The sequence below is a fragment of the Vicia villosa genome, unplaced genomic scaffold (genome assembly GCF_029867415.1).
Source record: "Vicia villosa cultivar HV-30 ecotype Madison, WI unplaced genomic scaffold, Vvil1.0 ctg.002571F_1_1, whole genome shotgun sequence".
Lineage (NCBI taxonomy): Eukaryota > Viridiplantae > Streptophyta > Magnoliopsida > Fabales > Fabaceae > Vicia > Vicia villosa.
The window spans coordinates 324,743-343,365 of record NW_026705973.1 but is presented as its reverse complement, the minus strand read 5'-3'; the positions used below and the strand labels follow the sequence as shown (position 1 = coordinate 343,365).

At 32.7% G+C, this 18,623-nt stretch overlaps 1 protein-coding gene across 1 annotated transcript; it reads left to right on the top strand.

Moving 5' to 3' along the window:
• The first annotated feature begins 10,634 nt into the window (after positions 1-10,634).
• Positions 10,635-14,587, top strand: LOC131639274 (4-hydroxy-tetrahydrodipicolinate reductase 2, chloroplastic-like). The gene is made up of 8 exons (XM_058909768.1): positions 10,635-10,946; positions 11,094-11,331; positions 11,755-11,888; positions 11,989-12,063; positions 13,716-13,817; positions 13,940-14,049; positions 14,160-14,247; positions 14,336-14,587. The coding sequence occupies exons 1-8, from the start codon at positions 10,728-10,730 to the stop codon at positions 14,402-14,404; spliced, it is 1,035 nt and encodes a 344-aa protein (XP_058765751.1). The 5' UTR covers positions 10,635-10,727; the 3' UTR covers positions 14,405-14,587.
• Positions 14,588-18,623: the final 4,036 nt, after the last annotated feature.

Below are 18,623 nucleotides of genomic sequence, written 5' to 3'. Positions count from 1 at the left end.
AAAATAAAATAGAAAATAAAAAGATGAATGATCAGGTGTGGTATTTAAATGAGGACCATGGTAAGGATGAGTGTTTTGATGCGTTGGATTGAGAGTTTAATGAGATCAGACGGCCCAGATATTGAGGTCACATGGAAAGCGCACATGGGAACCCAGAATTCAAAAACACTGGCGCGCGCGTTCTATCCAATGAGGTAAGGACACCTCATCGTCTTCAACCTCCAGCCAGCACCTTTAATAACGTTTTTGTAATAAAAGCGTTGTAATAGGTACCTTCTAAACCTGCAAAATAGCGAATAGGGTCAAACATGAATATAAATTTGGCGCGACATGCCCATTCGATTCGTCTCAATCTACTGAATTCAACCATGCCCTTAATTTGTCCTATTTTTGGTTCTAACGAAAAACCCTAAATTTGAACTAAGAAACCCTAAAATGGTAGTTTCGTGTACAAGCTCCCAAACTTTAATTAAATGTCCAGAAATGATCAGGACATTAAGCTAAGTTCAAATATATGTCTACATCTTGTTAAACATGCCTGAATGATCAGATACGAGTTGGTTTTATTTTGAATAAATCGTGACCTGTAGTGCTTAGTTCAGTGGGTTTCAAGGCTGGGAAATGATTGGAATAGTTTCAGTGATACTTGAGGAAGGTGTTTGAATATTTAGTTGTATTGAAACTGACTTGAATTCAAAATTCGAATTTGGAATTTCTTTGAAAAATTTAAGTGATTACAAGTATGGTTACAAGCATAGATTCTCTTCTGAATTCGTGGTTTTTTTATTTGTGAAGTACTCTAAGCTATTTATAAGCTATCTTGTGCTTAGAATTGAAGCCAAGAAGCCTTTGGTTGCCTTTGTTGAATTCTTGATTTTTTTATATTAAAACCTTTGAATTGTTGACCAAGTCTTGCTTCTCTTCAATGCTCTTGCCTTGTACCTCAATCTTCTGCAGAAAATTAAAGATTCTTGGATGACTCATGCTTAGAAACTAAGCTATCCATTATCCTTCCATTTTCCATTTTCATTTAATCTTAAAATAGGATAAAATTAAACCAAAAATGGATAAAAATGGTGCGGGCTTTGTCTTGGTCGTGGGAGGCCCATAATATCATGGCAAACATGTTTGAACCATGAAAACTTGGCCCCATTTGGAAAAAATACATTTTTGAGCAATGTTGGTTTTATGCATTTTCCCAAAATTTAGCCAACTTCAACAAGGTGTAAATCCCTCAATTTTTGTCATATGAAGGAGATCTTGCACTTTTTGGAAACCTCAAAGAGTCCTCTAACCAATGTCTTTGGTCTCATGTCAAAATGATTTTTGATGCTCCTTGTGTATCCTTTTGAAAAAAGTGTCTTTTTGTTGACTTTGAAAATGACTTGTAATGTCTTGGTTCATATTTTTCAAATGGTGAACATAATGACCATGGGACCAATTGCCTTTGAAAGATAATTGAATTTCCTTCAAAATGAGCTTTGGTTTGAATTTTTTGGATGAAGGATGAGAGAGTTATGACCAGTCAAAGTTCAGTTGACTTTTTAGGAGAAAACCCTAATTTTGAATCTTAGGGTTTTGTTGATTTTTGATCTTTCCTTGATGAATTATGATCATCCAATGATCAAATGATGAATCCTTTGACAAACTATGGATGTTGACAAAAAATTTCATTTTTGACTGTCTGTTGACTTTTTTGGTCAAACGGGTCGTCTGTTGACTGTTTGAGCTGCTGACGGTGCGTCTGAGTGAATTGAAGTTTGAAAATTTGTATGATGGTACTTTGAGATGTATGGAGGTCCATGAAATCCATTTGAGGTCTCAAAAACTTGTTTCTCCTGAAAAAACAAGAAACCCTAATCAGGGACTGTTTGTGTAGGAGACAGTTAAGCGTACCTGATTTTTGTGCAGTGCTGAGTCTCTGCTAATCATGTGATATTCAGAAGACTTCTAGGACAAAAATCTTGGAATTTTGAAATGCAAAAGTTTGATTTGATTGATGGTACAAAACACGGAGAATTGTACTGTCAGCAGTTTGACTGTCAACTGACTATTCAGGCATGTAACAGCTAGAGTGAAAAATCAACAGTCAAAGTTAATTTTCTTTTTGTTGTTTTTGTTTTATGTGAAAGATGAAAGTTTATTTACATGACTTGTTAAAAAACACAGACATAATAAATAATTATTATTTACTATACACGAGCAAAATTACCGATAATAACCCTGAAAATCATTTAATGCACGGAAAAATAAATATTTGACTAGCAGAAAACACACAAAATATTATCTGAATAATTAAGCAACAATATGACAAATAGTACAACATTTAATACTGACAGTACAAACATTACATACTATAATGAACAGTACGACGAATAAACGGTACATTTAAGAAAATAAGAGATACGGCAAACTTTAAGAATGACGATTAATAACCCATGCTATGACCAACAGAAAATAGATGATCGGGAGTGTAACCATCGTAGGTCCACATTTTTCAGGACTATGTAGACAGAAGAAGGACATGATCACCGTAGCAATGGTGATGACCATAAGAAAACACGTTTCCATCCGCTTCGCCATTTTGCCGGGGAGGAAGAGAGAATGGATATGAAGTAGAAATTTGAGAAATGATTTAGAATTTGATGTGAGATTTTATGAAAAAAATGAGAGGTATTTATAGAATGAAAAGAAGGATAGAGACGTTGGGGAATGAAGTGATTCCGTACAAAAGGAAAATTTGAGTGGAAGTAAGATTTGAAAGAGAGTGTATGATAGTGTTGGGAAAAAGAGAGATGTGTAGAATAAAGTTAAGATTTGATTTTTGAAAAAGAGTTTTGAAAAGAGATTTTGAAAATAATAGAATATAGTACAAAAGTTAGTGGGAAACAAAAATTAGTAATAATTTACTTGTTTACCAGTACAGTCTGAATCCCGGACTCTGCGCCTGCAAAAGATTTAATTCTGTACCAATTGCGTCAGTACTATTTATCTGTAAACAAATATCAAATAAATAGCGTGTGTGAAGCAATAAACAGTACTTGGCGTTTGCGTAAGAATAAATTCAACAGCGAGCCAAAATACTGTATAAGAAAAAATTCTAAAAATCAAGTATTCATAAATCAGGATGTGAAAATCCAAGATTATATGAAACTCTTAATTTTTAGATTGAAGTTTTCTTGAAAAAAGATGCGGGCAAATTTTGGGGTATAACACACAAGATGATTGATTAACCTATCCTCCCGAATCAATCTACATTCTTAAAAATCAAGATAACTATTTAAAGTCAACACAATGGTCAAACAACATTCAAGTGAAGACTTCTATTCCAAAGATCAATGGTGGTCTAACCTCTCATATGATGGCAATAAATATGAGATATCTCAAGCCTCGTTAAAAAGATTCAAAGCTCTTATATGTTGTTAAAGTCAAATATAATTATGCCAAGATTTTAAGTTTCAAAATTGTGAAAGTTCGTCCGATCGTGTCTGTCTTAGTGACTAGTGTCTATAAACGATGATATTTCTGGAAACATTATGGTTAAAACACACACACACACATACATAAAAAAACATTGAGAATTCTCTTATTATTTTACTCAAAAAAAGTATTTGAGGCCTAGCCAGTTGATTAGGAAAGTGTGTAATTAACTAGAATATATTTTCTAACTGAACAATCGATTAACTGTGAACATAATCGATTAGACCATGCTTAGTTGAGTCTAAAATTGATAGGGATAGTCTTTAAATGATCGATATCATCTTTATATAAGAACCTTCCATTTTTAGCATTAAGAATTGATTATTTAAGGTGTAAGCGATTATCCTAATCGATTAAGACATTAATTTATTCCAAGCCTTGGCCTATAAATAGAGAACATTTCTATCACTTTTCACATCCAGAAAATGATTTTATATCTCACTTTTAATTTCTATAATCATCACTTAAAACCTCTCATTTTTCTCACATATATTTAGCCATATTGCTTCAATAGTATTTCAAGTCTAAGTGAGGTTCATTGTTCTCGGTGAGGAAAAATTGTAAATTTACCAACAGTGTATTATCTATCGAGTAAATAATTCTTCCATAGGAAGTTATCATCTTTGTTGCAAGCTAAACCAAGTAAAAGCGCTGGTTTATTTTAGGGGATTTTCTTAGGCAGTCTCTGTTTAATTCAGGAGTTTTGCCTTGAAGAAGAAACTCTTTTTTGGTTCGTGAATATCAGCCAGTGAAAATACCCATAACGAAACTTGAGCTCAACCCGGTTAAAAGCTCAATTGGTTTGAGATTAGCCTGGTTAAAATCTCTCTTGGTTCCTAAGTTCAGCATGATGTAAAATTTGAGTAGGTTCAAGGTCAGCTTGGTAATAATCTTAGTTCGGCTTGTGGTCAACCTGTGTAAAACTCAAGTTTAGTTCTAAGGATAGGCAACTCAAAAATCCATCTTAGTTCGAAATCAACCCGTGGATAACCTCGGTTTTGTTTGGAGACCAACCGCTCTAAGCCTTGTTCGTTGTTTCGTTAGAAGTTAGTCTGAAAACTTCATTTCCTTGTATAAGAAGCACTACAACAAAATACACTTAAGGTAACATGTTACTACCTCGACTATTAAGCCAACCGAAGTAAGAGATCTTATTTAGGTGCATGTATTTTTTTTATTTAAATACATTTTACTACAGTCCATATAAATAACCATAATGACAGGTAAAGACATATAGGCTTCGAATCCCAACAATAATATTTTTTTTTGTTACAAAATGGGCGTGTCACTTATAATCTTAATATTTATATTAAAATTAAAATACCTTTCACCACGATCCAGAGTAGAAGTCATTGTGAAATGTACTTACATTTAATCATGATCGTTTTTATCAACTGTGGTGAAAAGTATAACTTATATTTAAGATTAATTTTGTTCTTTCATGACAGAACAACCGTTGCTTAACAAAACCATAACGTTTTATCACGCCTTATCCTTGCCACTTCTACTTAAAACTCTAACATATATTATTTAACTCTTATGTATCAAGGAAAAGTGTTACACAAAAATCTTTTCTTTCACCTCCTCTTCACATTTCAGGTACGTATACGTAGACGTTTTCACCTTTTGTTATGAGATGTGATATTTTTGATGTTTTTTTGGATATGTTGTTGTTGATAAAAGTTCTATGTCATTGATGATTTTGTTTTCTTGAGCTATGTTATGCGTTGTTTAAAGCGTGTTGTTGTTGATAAAAGCTCTATGTTGTTGATGATCTTGTTTTTGTTGAGCTATGTTGTATTTTGTTTAAATTATGTTATTGTTAGTTCTACGTTGTTGATGATTTTGTTTTTGTTGAGTTATGTTGCATGTTGTTTAAAGTATATTGTTGTTGATAAAAGTTATACGTTGTTGATGATTTTATTTTTGTTGAGCTATGTTGTATGTTGTTGATGATTTTATTTTTGTTGCACTATGTTGTACTTTGTTTAAAGTATGTTGTTATTGATAAAATTTCTATGCTGTTGATGGTTTTATTTTTGTTGATAATGTTATTACTTTATACTGCAGCTATCATGTTGTTCATTCAATATGTCCCTAGAAGATGATTTTATTATATCGTATGTGGACTGAGTGTTTTACCAACCCCTAGAAATTAATCAATGTTTTTCGAGCTTTCTTAATCATATTATCTCTATCTCGCTCTTTTATTGTTAGAAATTGATTTAATTCTTGTAGATCTTCAATGAACATTTTCTTTTTTACTAGTCTATTTTGCAAAATATTAACTTTATAGATTTTGTAGAATTTTTATTGAATTTTTTTTAAAAAATAAACACGATTATTCATAAGCAAATTCAGAATAGGGATCCGCAAATGTTCTACAACCACAGTTGGAAGATTGCGGCTTTTGCGCAACCTGACCAGCCGTGGTTCCAAGATGTACTAGCAGTTTCAGGCCTGAGGGACCTCTGTCAGGTGGGATACACAACAATACATAATGGGATGCTGATGGCATTTGCGAAGAGATGGCATCCGGAGACTTCCTCATTTCATCTTTCTCACGGGGAGATTACCATCACTCTTAATGATGTGACATGCCTCCTGCATCTACCTACCAGGGGTACCCTCCTTGGTCACAGTAGGCTGACGAAGGAGGAAGCGATGGAGATGCTGATTGCTGAGCTGGGGTGCGATCCAGATGATGCACTTGAGGAGGTGGAGAGGACCCGCAGGGCGCATGTGAGGTTTCACACCTTGCAGAGGTTATGTGATGTAGAGCTTCTTGCGACACATCAGGCTGCTGGTGACGAGGTAGAGGCGGATATACATAGAGAGCGGACATTGAGATGTTACTTCATATATTTGATAGACACTCAACTCTTTGTGGACACGAGCTCGTCGTACACAGACGTCGTCTACCTGACGTACTTATCGGATACAACACGCATCCATGAGTACAACTGGGGAGCGGCTGTACTGGCGTACAGTTACTACAGACTGGGAGAGGGATGCCTATGGAAGACAAGGACAGTTTGGGGTGGACATCGGTTCGGTTCGGTTCGGATTCGGGCCCAAATCACTGAACCGAGCCAGCCCACGGGTGAGTATTAAAGTCCCACTTCCGACCATTTAAATACTCGGTTTATTCGGGTTCGATTTAGAATATCGGTTTTTTTCGGTTAAACATACAAATGGGCTGAATTAAATATCAAGCCCAATTTTAAAATCAATCAAAATTTTATTTTAATTAATTTTTTTTACAGGATTGGGCCATTTGAAACTAATGTTTTATATTAATTTAATCATATTTTTACTTTTTCTACTATGGAACTAATGTCATACATTAATTTAATCATATTTTTACTTTTTCTACTATGAAACTAATGTCATACATTAATTTAATCATATTTTTACTTTTTCTACTATATTCCATGTCTTTCCAGCTAACAAAAATTATCAATTTTTTCTCTTTTTTAATTTAAAAACAAAAAGAAACGCTATTTATGTCTAAATATTATTGGCTTAATTGCAATTTTGGTCCCCCTATTATCTGTTTTTTTTTGTGTTTTGGTCCCTCTATTTTAAAATCCGGAATTTTAATCCCTATATTTTAGTTTTTTTGAGGATTTTGGTCCCCCTGTAAATTCGAAGGCAATTTTAAATGAAATGACGCTCACATTGATGATGTGTTAGTGTCAGTTCAACAATGAAATGTTCAAAAAAACTAATTTTATTTAAGATTTATGTTGAATATGTCATCATTTTGAGTTTCATTTTATTAAAAATTGCCTTCAGATTTGCAAGGGGACCAAAATCCTCAAAAAACTAAAATAAAGGGACTAAAATTCCGGATTTTATGATAGGAGGACCAAAATCCAAAAAAATGGATAATAGGAGGACCAAAATTGCAATTAAACCAATATTATTAGAACTTTCATGAACATCCAAATTTTGAAATTATTTATTTTGTGAGGTTAAATGTCCTACTGGTTGGTGCTTCCTCCAAATAGATAATTTCATAGAGAACAACCAACGTTCATATGTTATAATCCAACCCCAAAAATTTCCTACATAAAAAAATTATAATAGAAGTTAGAAAATTAATAAAAGACATGATAGAACAGTTTGCACATGAAATAAAAGAAAACATTTTTAAATTCAATTTAAATAATATAAGCCAACATGCAGATCACAAAATTGTTCTTGGTGTTGTCTTTGAAGAGGCTGAGTGATGATAACTTGCAACCATCCTTGGAAGTTTACTTCATCTAATGTTTAAATTCAATCTAAATAATATAAGCCAACCTATATGATAACTTGAAACAAATCATTTTAATCACAATCAAATATAATATAAGTTAATAAAAAGATATCATAACAAGTTTTGACAGTGAAAACTCAGCACAACTCAATTTACTAAAACAAACAGAACTAACACTAGTTTTAAAACATGTTCATAACAAGTTACCGGCAAATTATGTCCATTACTAATGATTATATGTTGAATTTACCTGTCAGTTTTTGAGGACAAGATGGTGAGTTGTGCAGTGAACCATTAGAGAGTCCATATCTGGATCTCATATACAGAAGTTTTTTCAACCAAGGACAAGTGGTATCGAGTCCCATTAGAGAGTCCAGATCTGAATCTCCTATACAGAAGCAACCAAGGACAAGTGGTATTGAGTTTTTGTGGAGTGGACCATTAGAGAGTCCAGATCTGGATCTTCTATACAGAAGCTTTTTCAACCAAGGACAAGTGGTGTTGAGTCTTTCTTCACTGGATTCATAAATTAAAATAAATAGAGTAAATAACCACTTAACTTAACTGAAACCTTAGGTAAAAAATTACTTAAATTTAAACATTAAACTTAAATCAAAGCCATAAAATGTTGCAGCAAACAAAACAAAATTGAAACTTTAAGTAAGATGTGATTCTTTAGAGAAATGAGATAAACTAACCTCCTCAAGAGTATGAAGCTCCTAAAGAGTATGAAAATTCTGGTTCAGCAGATAAATGAGGTATATACACATCAATGACAGGGGTGGCTATAAAAAGATCATAAAATACACATGTTAGTGAAATAAATCAAACCCTAATAATATACATCTATGAAATTAACAAACCACAACATATTATACCTTCCAGACAAACACCAATAGATCGTAGATCGTTCTTCAAGTATTGAGATGATATTGAAAAAGAAATCTAGTTCGATTGGGGTCTGGTTAGATTTCATAATAAACCCTGTATTTAAGTATCGTTATTTTGGTTGTGACAACTACGAAGGGGAGCGACGTGATAATAAACGACACCGGAAACAGAACGATGGTTCAATGGTGTTGATGGTAGTGAGTAGTGACAGAGAAAATGGACAAATGCAGGAGAGCGGCAGCTGAGTGATTTCAGAGAGGATGAATGAATGATGTTAGGGTTAAAATTTGGTTTTATCAAATTGGTCTGGGCCTGGAATTTGGGTTGTGTTGTTTGGATAAATCAAATCAGTAATAAACCAGTAGAATAATAAAGTTATCGACCGGGTTCGGGGTCCGACGGATCCAACAAATTCATCCGAAACCGACCACACTTACCCCTTTAAACCCATTATTCTCACCCGCACAAACCGCAGATCCGAAGAAGACCGACCGAAGACTTAAATATTCATATGGGCCGGTCGGTTATTTTTGGTTGGCTCCAAGTTGTCTACCCCTAAGGACAGTGGCAGGCAACTGTACCCTTTTAGTGGTAACAATCTTATCCCCTTATACTTATTATATATTTGTGATAGTAAATTAAAATAACTGTGTTTTTTTCAGGCTTGGATACTACAACACTTCCCAAACATTATTGGCTAGGGAGCGGTGCCTACCTACACTGAGCTCATGCTGCGTGCCAGTGCATTCAGCTCCTGGAGAGGGAACAAGGTGCCGGATCCTCGCGACCCTATAATCTCCGCTCCTATCACCATGACCCGTCGACACTTAGATAAGGTCTTTGCAGACTGGCAGCATCACATGGTTCCTGAGGAGGCTCGGGCGACGAGAGCAGAAAGGGACTGGAGCTGTGTTGAGGGGTACATCACCTGGTACTACAGAGTGTCACACTCGTACATGCTGCTCGCTGCACTTTGAGATCCGCCCATACCAGTCCACGAGGAGATTTTGCAGGCTCATCAGGTTGAGTTGGACCATACTCACGATCTTCTTCCTCGGTGTCGTTAGATAGCTGACACGGGCCTGGGAGCCATTGCAGATGGTTTATTCTCTGAGGAGTCTGAGGAGAGGCGTGTGGTGGATGTTATGATTAGGCTGGCACATGAGGCATTTGTGTACTGTAGAAATCGTGTCAGGACTGGTAGAGCACTTGACGCTAGAGGCAGAGCCAGGAGAGGGTGTGGTGGACGCAGAGGCGGAGGCGGGGCCAGAGGCAGAGGAGAGCAGCAGGATGATGTCCGACACACACGGTAGTGATGCATATGGTTTTTTTGACGTTTGTATTTCTTTGATGATGTATGTATGTTACTCATGTTACTTTGATGATGTATTCTACATTATGACCGACATTATTTATACGATGTTTTTTTTTTTTGGTTTACCTACTATTGTGTTTAAAATGCAATACTTTAATTTTACATTTTCGTAACCAAAATTTAGTTTTGGAATGAAATGAACATGATTTGAAAATATAACAGATTGTTCTGTAGGTGCATCTATGGAACACTCAGTTTTCACCACGTTTCGTAGATGCATCTAGAGAAGGCTTCATCAACTCAAATCATTTGCTTTTAAACTATACTATACTATTTTTTAAATGTTTCTGTAGATGTATCTACAGAAACATTTTTTTTACAAAATAGGAGTAATTCTGGATGTACATCTACGGAATTAGATGATAAAATTAGAATTTCGCATAGTGTCTTAGAGATCTATGAGGTGTATTGAGAAATCGTCTTGTATATAACGTGCATTATCTAAATAAGTGAAGTAACGTAAGCTAATGAAATATATAATTTTTTTGGAAAAATTCTCGATCATGTTTTATTTATACTTTTCTAGAAATTATAAAGATTAAACAAATCCATCGTTTTTGTAAAAGAAAACAAAATACACCTCTTATCATTTTTTTGCTAAAAATAATAAAAGACAAAATTTAAATAACTATTACGATCGAACGCTGAAACTCTGCATTGGCATATCGCAGCTTCTTCCCAAAACCCTAAACCCTAATTCAACCTCAATCTCTTTCCATGGCAACTTTCACAATGAAAACCGCAACAAACGTGTTTCACAGAAACCACAACAACCTCACATTCTTCTCCAATAACGCGAATTCGAAGAAAAATTTCTCCATTTCTCAGAAAAAGAATTCGCGTCTGGTTCCTAAAATCTCAATGTCAGCCACAAATGTTCAGACTTTTCTCGAAAAATCTGTTCCTTCCACTCAGAACACCGCACTTCCAATAATGGTAATTAACTTTGAATCTCGAAGAATCTGTGATTCTGTTTTAGCGCATAATTCATGATTTAGCACAATGTTGTTGATAGCGGTTTGCGGAAAATACTATAGCTGTGAATGTGAAGTAGTGATGTTGATTTTTGTTTATTATGGTTAGGTTAATTCATGTACTGGAAGAATGGGGAAAGCTGTCATTAATGCAGCAGAAGCTGCTGGGTTGAATGTTGTGCCGGTGTCGTTTGGGGTTGAAGAGGAATCGGGAAAAACTTTCGAGGTCGGTGGAAGGGAGTTTCTTGTGAACGGTCCTTCTGATAGAGAGGGTTTTCTTCAATCTGTTGTCGATAAATATCCGAATTTGATTATTGTGGACTATACTGTACCAAATGCAGTCAATGGTAGGTATCGGTATTTTGAAGCATGTTTTCTTATCGTTGTAGAGAAGTATAATTAACTTAATATTCATTTCTTTTATCCTGTTTTAGTATAATTTGTGAAATCTCAGCAGTGTTATCAAATTGATGCTACATGGTGGTTTTTGGGCTCTTCGAAATGGTAAAATCGGCCAATATTGTGGTTTTTCCCGCTATAACAACGCCGCGAAGCAGCCGTTATGGCGGGATTTTGGCTCTCCGCCATACAACCCCATCTGCCATCCGCAACACTGACCTCACATGTGGCAGAGCTTATGAATGCAGAATATAATATTTGATGCCAAAGAATATGTGGGCTGTACTTTTGATATTATAATATATGATTGGGGTATTTTATGAAAATTATAATAGTGTTGGTGCTTTATATTAATTCATTCTCATTTGCAGGCAATGCTGAGTTATACAGTAAGGTTGGAGTACCATTTGTGATGGGAACCACCGGTGGAGATAGGGATTTGTTGCATAAGACAGTTGAAGATGCAAAGAATTATGCTGTCATATCCCCGCAAATGGGAAAGCAGGTAAATCATGATTCTGAAAACCTTGATCAATTTTCTGTTTATCATGTCTTTTACACTCACGTAGTGTGTCATTCTTATGCTGCTATACTTTTTCCTCTAGGTTGTTGCTTTTCTTGCAGCTATGGAAATTATGGCAGAGCAATTTCCTGGAGCCTTTTCTGGGTATTCCTTACAGGTATCTCTTTTGCTGTATTTACACTTTCGGGTTTTGGGTGGACAATTTTATCTGTCATAACATTCCTACTGAAACTAAAAGACTAAATGGTAAAAGAGAATTTTACTCAGATAGGCAGATTGTTCAAACAAATTGACTTTTCTTTGCTAGAAACTTGAATTGAGTGCTAGCCCAAGGCAAGCATGGTTGTCAAACTTAAGTTAACTCATATCATTCAATACCAAAATTGTGTTAGCTCGCATATAAAATTGCGTGTAAAGAAAGATGACTAATAGAAAATCAGATCTTAGTAGATTTGTGGCCCTCATTGATAAGCTCCCAAGTCCCAATGTTCCTTTTCCATAGAATTTTTCTACTTCTCCATCAGTATATAATATCTTCGACACAACATGCCAGAGTAACATTGTGTCAGAATCGTATCCACTTAGATGGCAGAATAACTTTAGAATAAAAGAGTGAGCTTACCACATGCTTCCTTTTTGAAGAATCATAAAACTGAACAGTTCCTTCATAAAACCTACAGAACATCAATATGCCAGAATGAGAACTTGAATTATAAATCCTAAGAAAACAACAGAACTGAGGGCTAGAAAGCGACTAAAAATTAAGCCAGTAATTACTTATTGGCTTACTGCCGTTTGCCCAGATATTTCTTTGTTTACAGGGGTAGTACATTCAGTGAAGAGGAGTTATATTTCACCAACCCTATCTCAAGGGTCGAATTCAACAAGAGAAGACGATATGCTTCATTTGTCTCTACAAAACCACTTTTGATCCCATGCCTACGAGTCGACCTTATACTTGAAAAACCAAAAGAAACTTTAGGAGGAAGATGGGTGTCCCTGAGCCTGAACCTCCTCTAAATAGCAAGATGAAACTGGATTTCATATGGATAGTGAAGAACAAATATTCCTAGTCATTAGAAAATGAACTATAGAGTGCACAATTCAGCCCTTATACCCTGTTGTCAGTTTTTTTTTTTTTTTCTTTTCAAACCATGTTGTAAGCTTCTTATCTATTAAGAAATTGTTACCATTCCATAGTCTTCTTTATAAGCCTAAAAGCCATTATCATCCAAACCACCTCTTTGTCTTTGAGGCTTTACAACACTAACAAAACTGAACCTATTCTCACCAAAGTGGGATTGGCTACATAGATCAAATGATGTCATAATGCTTTATCATGAATTAAGTTCGAAGTTAGACTGTATACACTTGAGTCGTGAGTTTGAGGATAATTGATTGACTCTAAAATGTACCTGGTCTGCATACACTTGGTTAATTCTATTGGTTAGTTGCATAATGTTTATATTTTGTTGTTCTGGTTTGCTTTATCCTGGTCTAGTCTGCAACCTCATGTTTAAGTAGATCGGTTGATTAAATTGCCTATTACTTAAATAGTATTGGCATATCTTGTTTTAGAGAGTACAGTCCCTTGGATTGTGATTGGAAAGATAAATTGCATTTACATTTAAATTATTACCTTACTTATTACAGAAGCAAATCTTGTTGTATAAATTCTCTGTTAAACTCTCATGTTGGTAAAAGTAACATTAGGTTTCATGAATTCATCAATTTTTTTGGTTCTCATCCTTTAATAAAGCTTCTGTTCAATGCAATATTAAAATCTGATGCATTCTTCCAAGATTGTAGGTATTAGAGTCTCATCAAGCAAACAAAGTTGACGCGTCTGGAACTGCCAAGGCTGTGATATCTTGCTTCAATAAGTTGGGGGTCTCTTTTGATATGGATCAGGTGCGTTAGATCACATTGCACGGTTCATTTTGGTACAACATAGTTTCCCATTCTTCGTTCTATATTAAAAGAACCACAGATTCTTACTGGAGTTTCCCCCTTCTTTCCATGAATTTTGTTAGATACAATTGATCAGGGACCCTAAGCATCAAGTTGAAATGGTGGGAGTTCCAGAGGAGTATTTGTCGGGTCATGCCTTTCATATGTATCATTTGAACTCACCAGACGAAACGTAAGAATTAACAATTTTCATTTTCTTCTCTGATTCTATGTTTCGACACACTTCTTGTCACTAACTAATTTTTCTTTATTGTGTATTGTTTCTTCATCAAACCGTTGCAGAGTTTCGTTTGAATTTCAACATAATGTTTGTGGTAGATCAATATACGCTGAGGGCACGGTTGATGCTGTACTATTTCTTGCTAAGAAGGTGCTTAAAATTTAAGACAACTTCCTCTATTTCCACCGTCGGTATATAACAATTAATCTCTTACTATAATTATATTTGATGTATGCAGATTGAAGCAAAGGATTCCAAGAGAATCTACAATATGATTGATGTCTTGCGAGAGGGTAATATGCGATAAAAATTCTATGGAGTATGATGCAAGATGTGGAAATTTGGGATTCTAATAAGGCAATTTTCATCTTGTGTCCAATTTTCGTGTCTATTTATTTGAGGAAAGCTTAGTTTGTACTATTGTGAATCGTCAATCAAAAACTGAGTATTTTTGTATCAATTTCAGTTTCTAGATACTTTTATTAATTAAGTAACCTCGCAAGTAATTTTGGTTTATCTAACATGATTTGAGTAAGAACAATATAATATGAAGAGACGTATGGTTACTAATTTCTTTTATTTTAACTAGACGCCTGAATATATAATAATGACAAATTTTACAGTCCGGTTTGAAAAATTAAGGATTTGTTCAGTTTCGTTCTAAAAGTCTTGAAATTCATTATACTTATTATTTTTTTTAAAGAAAAAGGCAATCTCAATCTAAAAATTTCTTTTGTTGAATTTAGAGATATATTTTAGAACGTAAAAAATATTATTTTTTGACAATTTAATTTGGAAATGCATTTCTGAATACATCCTAAGAGTGTGTTTGGATGAGGTCATTGGAAATTTTAAAAGAATTTAAAATTTAAAGCAACTCAAATGATTCAATTGAAATCGATTCATTTTTAAATTGTTTTGTTTGGATGGAGTATTAAGATAATCCATTGTTAAATTTTTGGATATTTTTTATAAAATTTAATTTTTTGGACCAAATTAAAAGATTGAAAAGTAGGAACCAATTTGTAATTTTTGAAAATTCGAAGGACCAAATTGTAAAATTTAAAAATTATTAAGGACCAATTTACAATTTTTTGAAAATTTTTGGGGTCAAATTTGTAATTTTGAAAAATATGAGGACCAATTTGCAAATTTGAAGAAATAATAGAAACAAATAAATTTTATGAAATATGAGAGGAATTTCAAATTCTTTAGTTTCTGGTGTCATTTCAAAATGATTAAATTTAACTTAGATAAAATACTCAATAAATTTCCATCATTTTAACAATTCTTCATTTTTGTATCCAAACAATAAATTTTGTGCAAATCATTTTAAATTCCGTCAAAACATTACGTTACCTCATTAAAATGCTTCATCCAAACACACTCTAAGAGTAAATTCAGAGATACTCCCTCTGGCTATTATTATAAGTAAATATTTTCTTTTTAGGTTCATTGAATAATGACTGTATCTAGTCTTTTATGTAGATCAAATACATTCACTACTCAATGAACTTAAAAAATGAATATTTGCTTATAATTCAGGTCGGAGGGAGTACATATCCAATTTATTCTTTTATTTTGAATTTTTTTAAAACTATTTAGTGATATTTTTTTGGAGATGTATATCTGAAAATGTTCGGTTGAAATTTGAATATATGATCACCTTCCATGATCATCTTTCTCACTCCTCCATAATCAAAAGACCCTTGAAAAAAAATCTCATTATCATTCAATTTTTCGATTTCAAATCAGATTTCTTGCATTTTATCACATCAAAGGGAGCATAATAAGCTGCAATTTAAGGTAAAGTTCTTTCATTTCATTCCTCATTACTTGCATTGATCTTGAGATTGGGGTCCAAAGTGACCCAATACTTATATAAATAGGGTGTGTCTCAACTCTTATTTGTTGCACAATTTAAAAGACTACTGAGATGTATCTCTGAAAATAGAGGCATTTTAGACATTTCGCACGGGGCCTGAGAGAATGTATAAGAGTGCAGTGAGAAATTGCCAAGAAAGAAAAGGACGTAATCAATAATCTACTATTTATCTATTAAAAATCAATTGCATGAACTCTCTAAATTGTTTTTTCACCACAAATTCTTTACTCTAAGAAAATGACATTTAAGTAATCAAACATTTACTTTTTTCATTTCCATCTCCTATTTCAGCATGACAATTGACATTAATTTTTCAACCTTCATCAATTAAATCACAATTAAATATTACACACTCATTCTTCCTCTTAATTAAAATTTTAAATTTCTCTCTCATTTCTTTTTCCCACTTTTTTATTTTTATTTTAATTTTTTTCTCTATTTATTCGATATGACTAAAAATACCAGTAATTTATTTTTTAATTTTAATAAAATTAAAAATTTATTTATCTCACGGGTCACTATTAACACAATATCTATTTTATTTTAATCAACCATTATTTTAATTTGAGACACAATTTTTATTTTTAATTTTTTCTTCTTCTCCATCTATGGATTACTTTTTTCTTTTTGTATGATTATTTAATACAGTTCAATTTATAAAATTACTGTTCATTTTACAATTAAGTAAATCATTTCAAATTTTGAATAGTATCTTAATACATTTTATATCATATTGAATAATTTTTTATCTCACGGATCATTATTAGCACAGTGTCTATATTATTTTAGTCAACAATTACTTTTATTTTCAAATATTAAAATTTCACTTTTTTCCCTCCATCTCACAAATCCTTTTTCATATAGTTATTTAATACATTTGAGTTTATATATATGATAATTGTTCATTTATAATTAAATCATTTATTTTAAATTGACATGTGTCTAAGTATATTTTATATCATATAAAATAAATTTACTCGTAGGACAACATAAATATCTTGCTAGTTTTAAAATAAGTGTTAAATATATTTTTATTCCCTATAAAATTATTAAAAATGGCATTTAGTTTCTATAAGAAAAATATTGACATTTAGTCCTTATAAAATTATTTTTGCACGCGGATTTAATTCTGATAGAGGGACTAAAACTGCGTGCAAAAGTAATTTTATAGGGACTAAAAATCAATAATTTTTTTATAGGGATTAAAAGTCAAAATTAAAATATTTATATGGACCAATAGCATATTTAACCTTTAAAATAAAAGCTTAATCATTTTGGAATCCGTGAATTTAATTTAGAGTTATATTTGTCTCTTTTCTGAGAGGTGTTTTTAGTCCAGTTAAATTTTGTCTAAAAGTTTTATAATTGTGTTTTTGTGACAATCCAATCAGCAAATCTCATTTAACTCAAAATAATTAATTAAAAAACGAAAAGAAGTGAGTAAATTTGTTAAATCTTTTTCTCTTCGATTTCTTCACCTCCTTTGTCTTCATGATCTCTATTTTTATATGCATGATGTTCTTTTTTTTTTTTTTATATATATTTTAACCAAGAAAACAATTAATTAAAACATTAATCATTTTTTTCCTCCAACAAATCTTTCTCAAGAGCACAAGCCAACATCATGACGGAAGCTATATAATTATTAAACGATCAAATTGGATTGGATGATTCGATTTCTAAAAAAATCACGACACCGTCAAAATTTTAAAATATCTTAATTTCACATGTTTATTCTTTAAATTTAAATATTTTAATTTCACACATTATTTAAATTTAAATTCTAAACATAATCATCACACACAACACACACAACACAATAGTACAAAATTCACATTCAAATAAATTTCAATAAATTTAATTTTAAAGGAGAAAAGTTGTTTCCAATAAATTTTGAATAAAGTCTATTCATATTCTAATTTTAATTTTATAAAATAATTATCAAAACGTCGTTGTCTTTGAAAAAAAAAACATTTAATCCACCGATTTTTCAAAACCGGTGATTACTGGTTCTTATCGATTCATATTGATTCAATAACTTATCCAGTTCAACAATCAAACCAAATCCAGTTCAACAATCAAACCAAATCGATAACCCCTCCATTTTTCAATCCAACCAGCCAGTTTGATGCAATTTTTAAAACACTTGCCTTAAATAGTATATCCAATGGAAAAACAAAAAATAAGAAAAAGCGAGAGAAAAGTGAATAGTAGTTATGTAAACTGTAAAGAGAGAGAAAAGAGAAATATTTAGTACACCAAATCCTAATCAATCTCGAAATATAGAAGATAAAATACTTAGGAATATATTAATAATATATTCCTATGTCTTTCACTTAAAATCACGAGGCAACACAATATACTTAAAACTTTTGAAATATATTCCTTTTAGTTCTTAATAAATAGAATATGAAAGCTAAATACAGAAAATGCATTTCCAAAAACATTAAAAACAATGTATAATTTTTTCAAAAGTACTCTATCTATTTTTAAAATCATTTTCAAGAACTTCAACAATATATCCGTGAAAATGAAAACAGGCCTTGTGTTGTTCCAATTTTAGCCATCTGATAATAAAGATTGATACGTATGTCATGAGCCGCAAACATAAGGACTACTTGCAAAAACATACAAATCAAAG

Coding starts and splice junctions, on each gene's coding strand:
- LOC131639274 (XM_058909768.1), top strand. CDS start 10,728: ATGGCAACTTTCACAATGAAAACCGCAACAAACGTGTTTCACAGAAAC. Junction 11,332..11,754: donor TGTACCAAATGCAGTCAATG/GTAGGTATCGGT, acceptor TCTCATTTGCAG/GCAATGCTGAGTTATACAGT. Junction 14,248..14,335: donor TACTATTTCTTGCTAAGAAG/GTGCTTAAAATT, acceptor TGATGTATGCAG/ATTGAAGCAAAGGATTCCAA.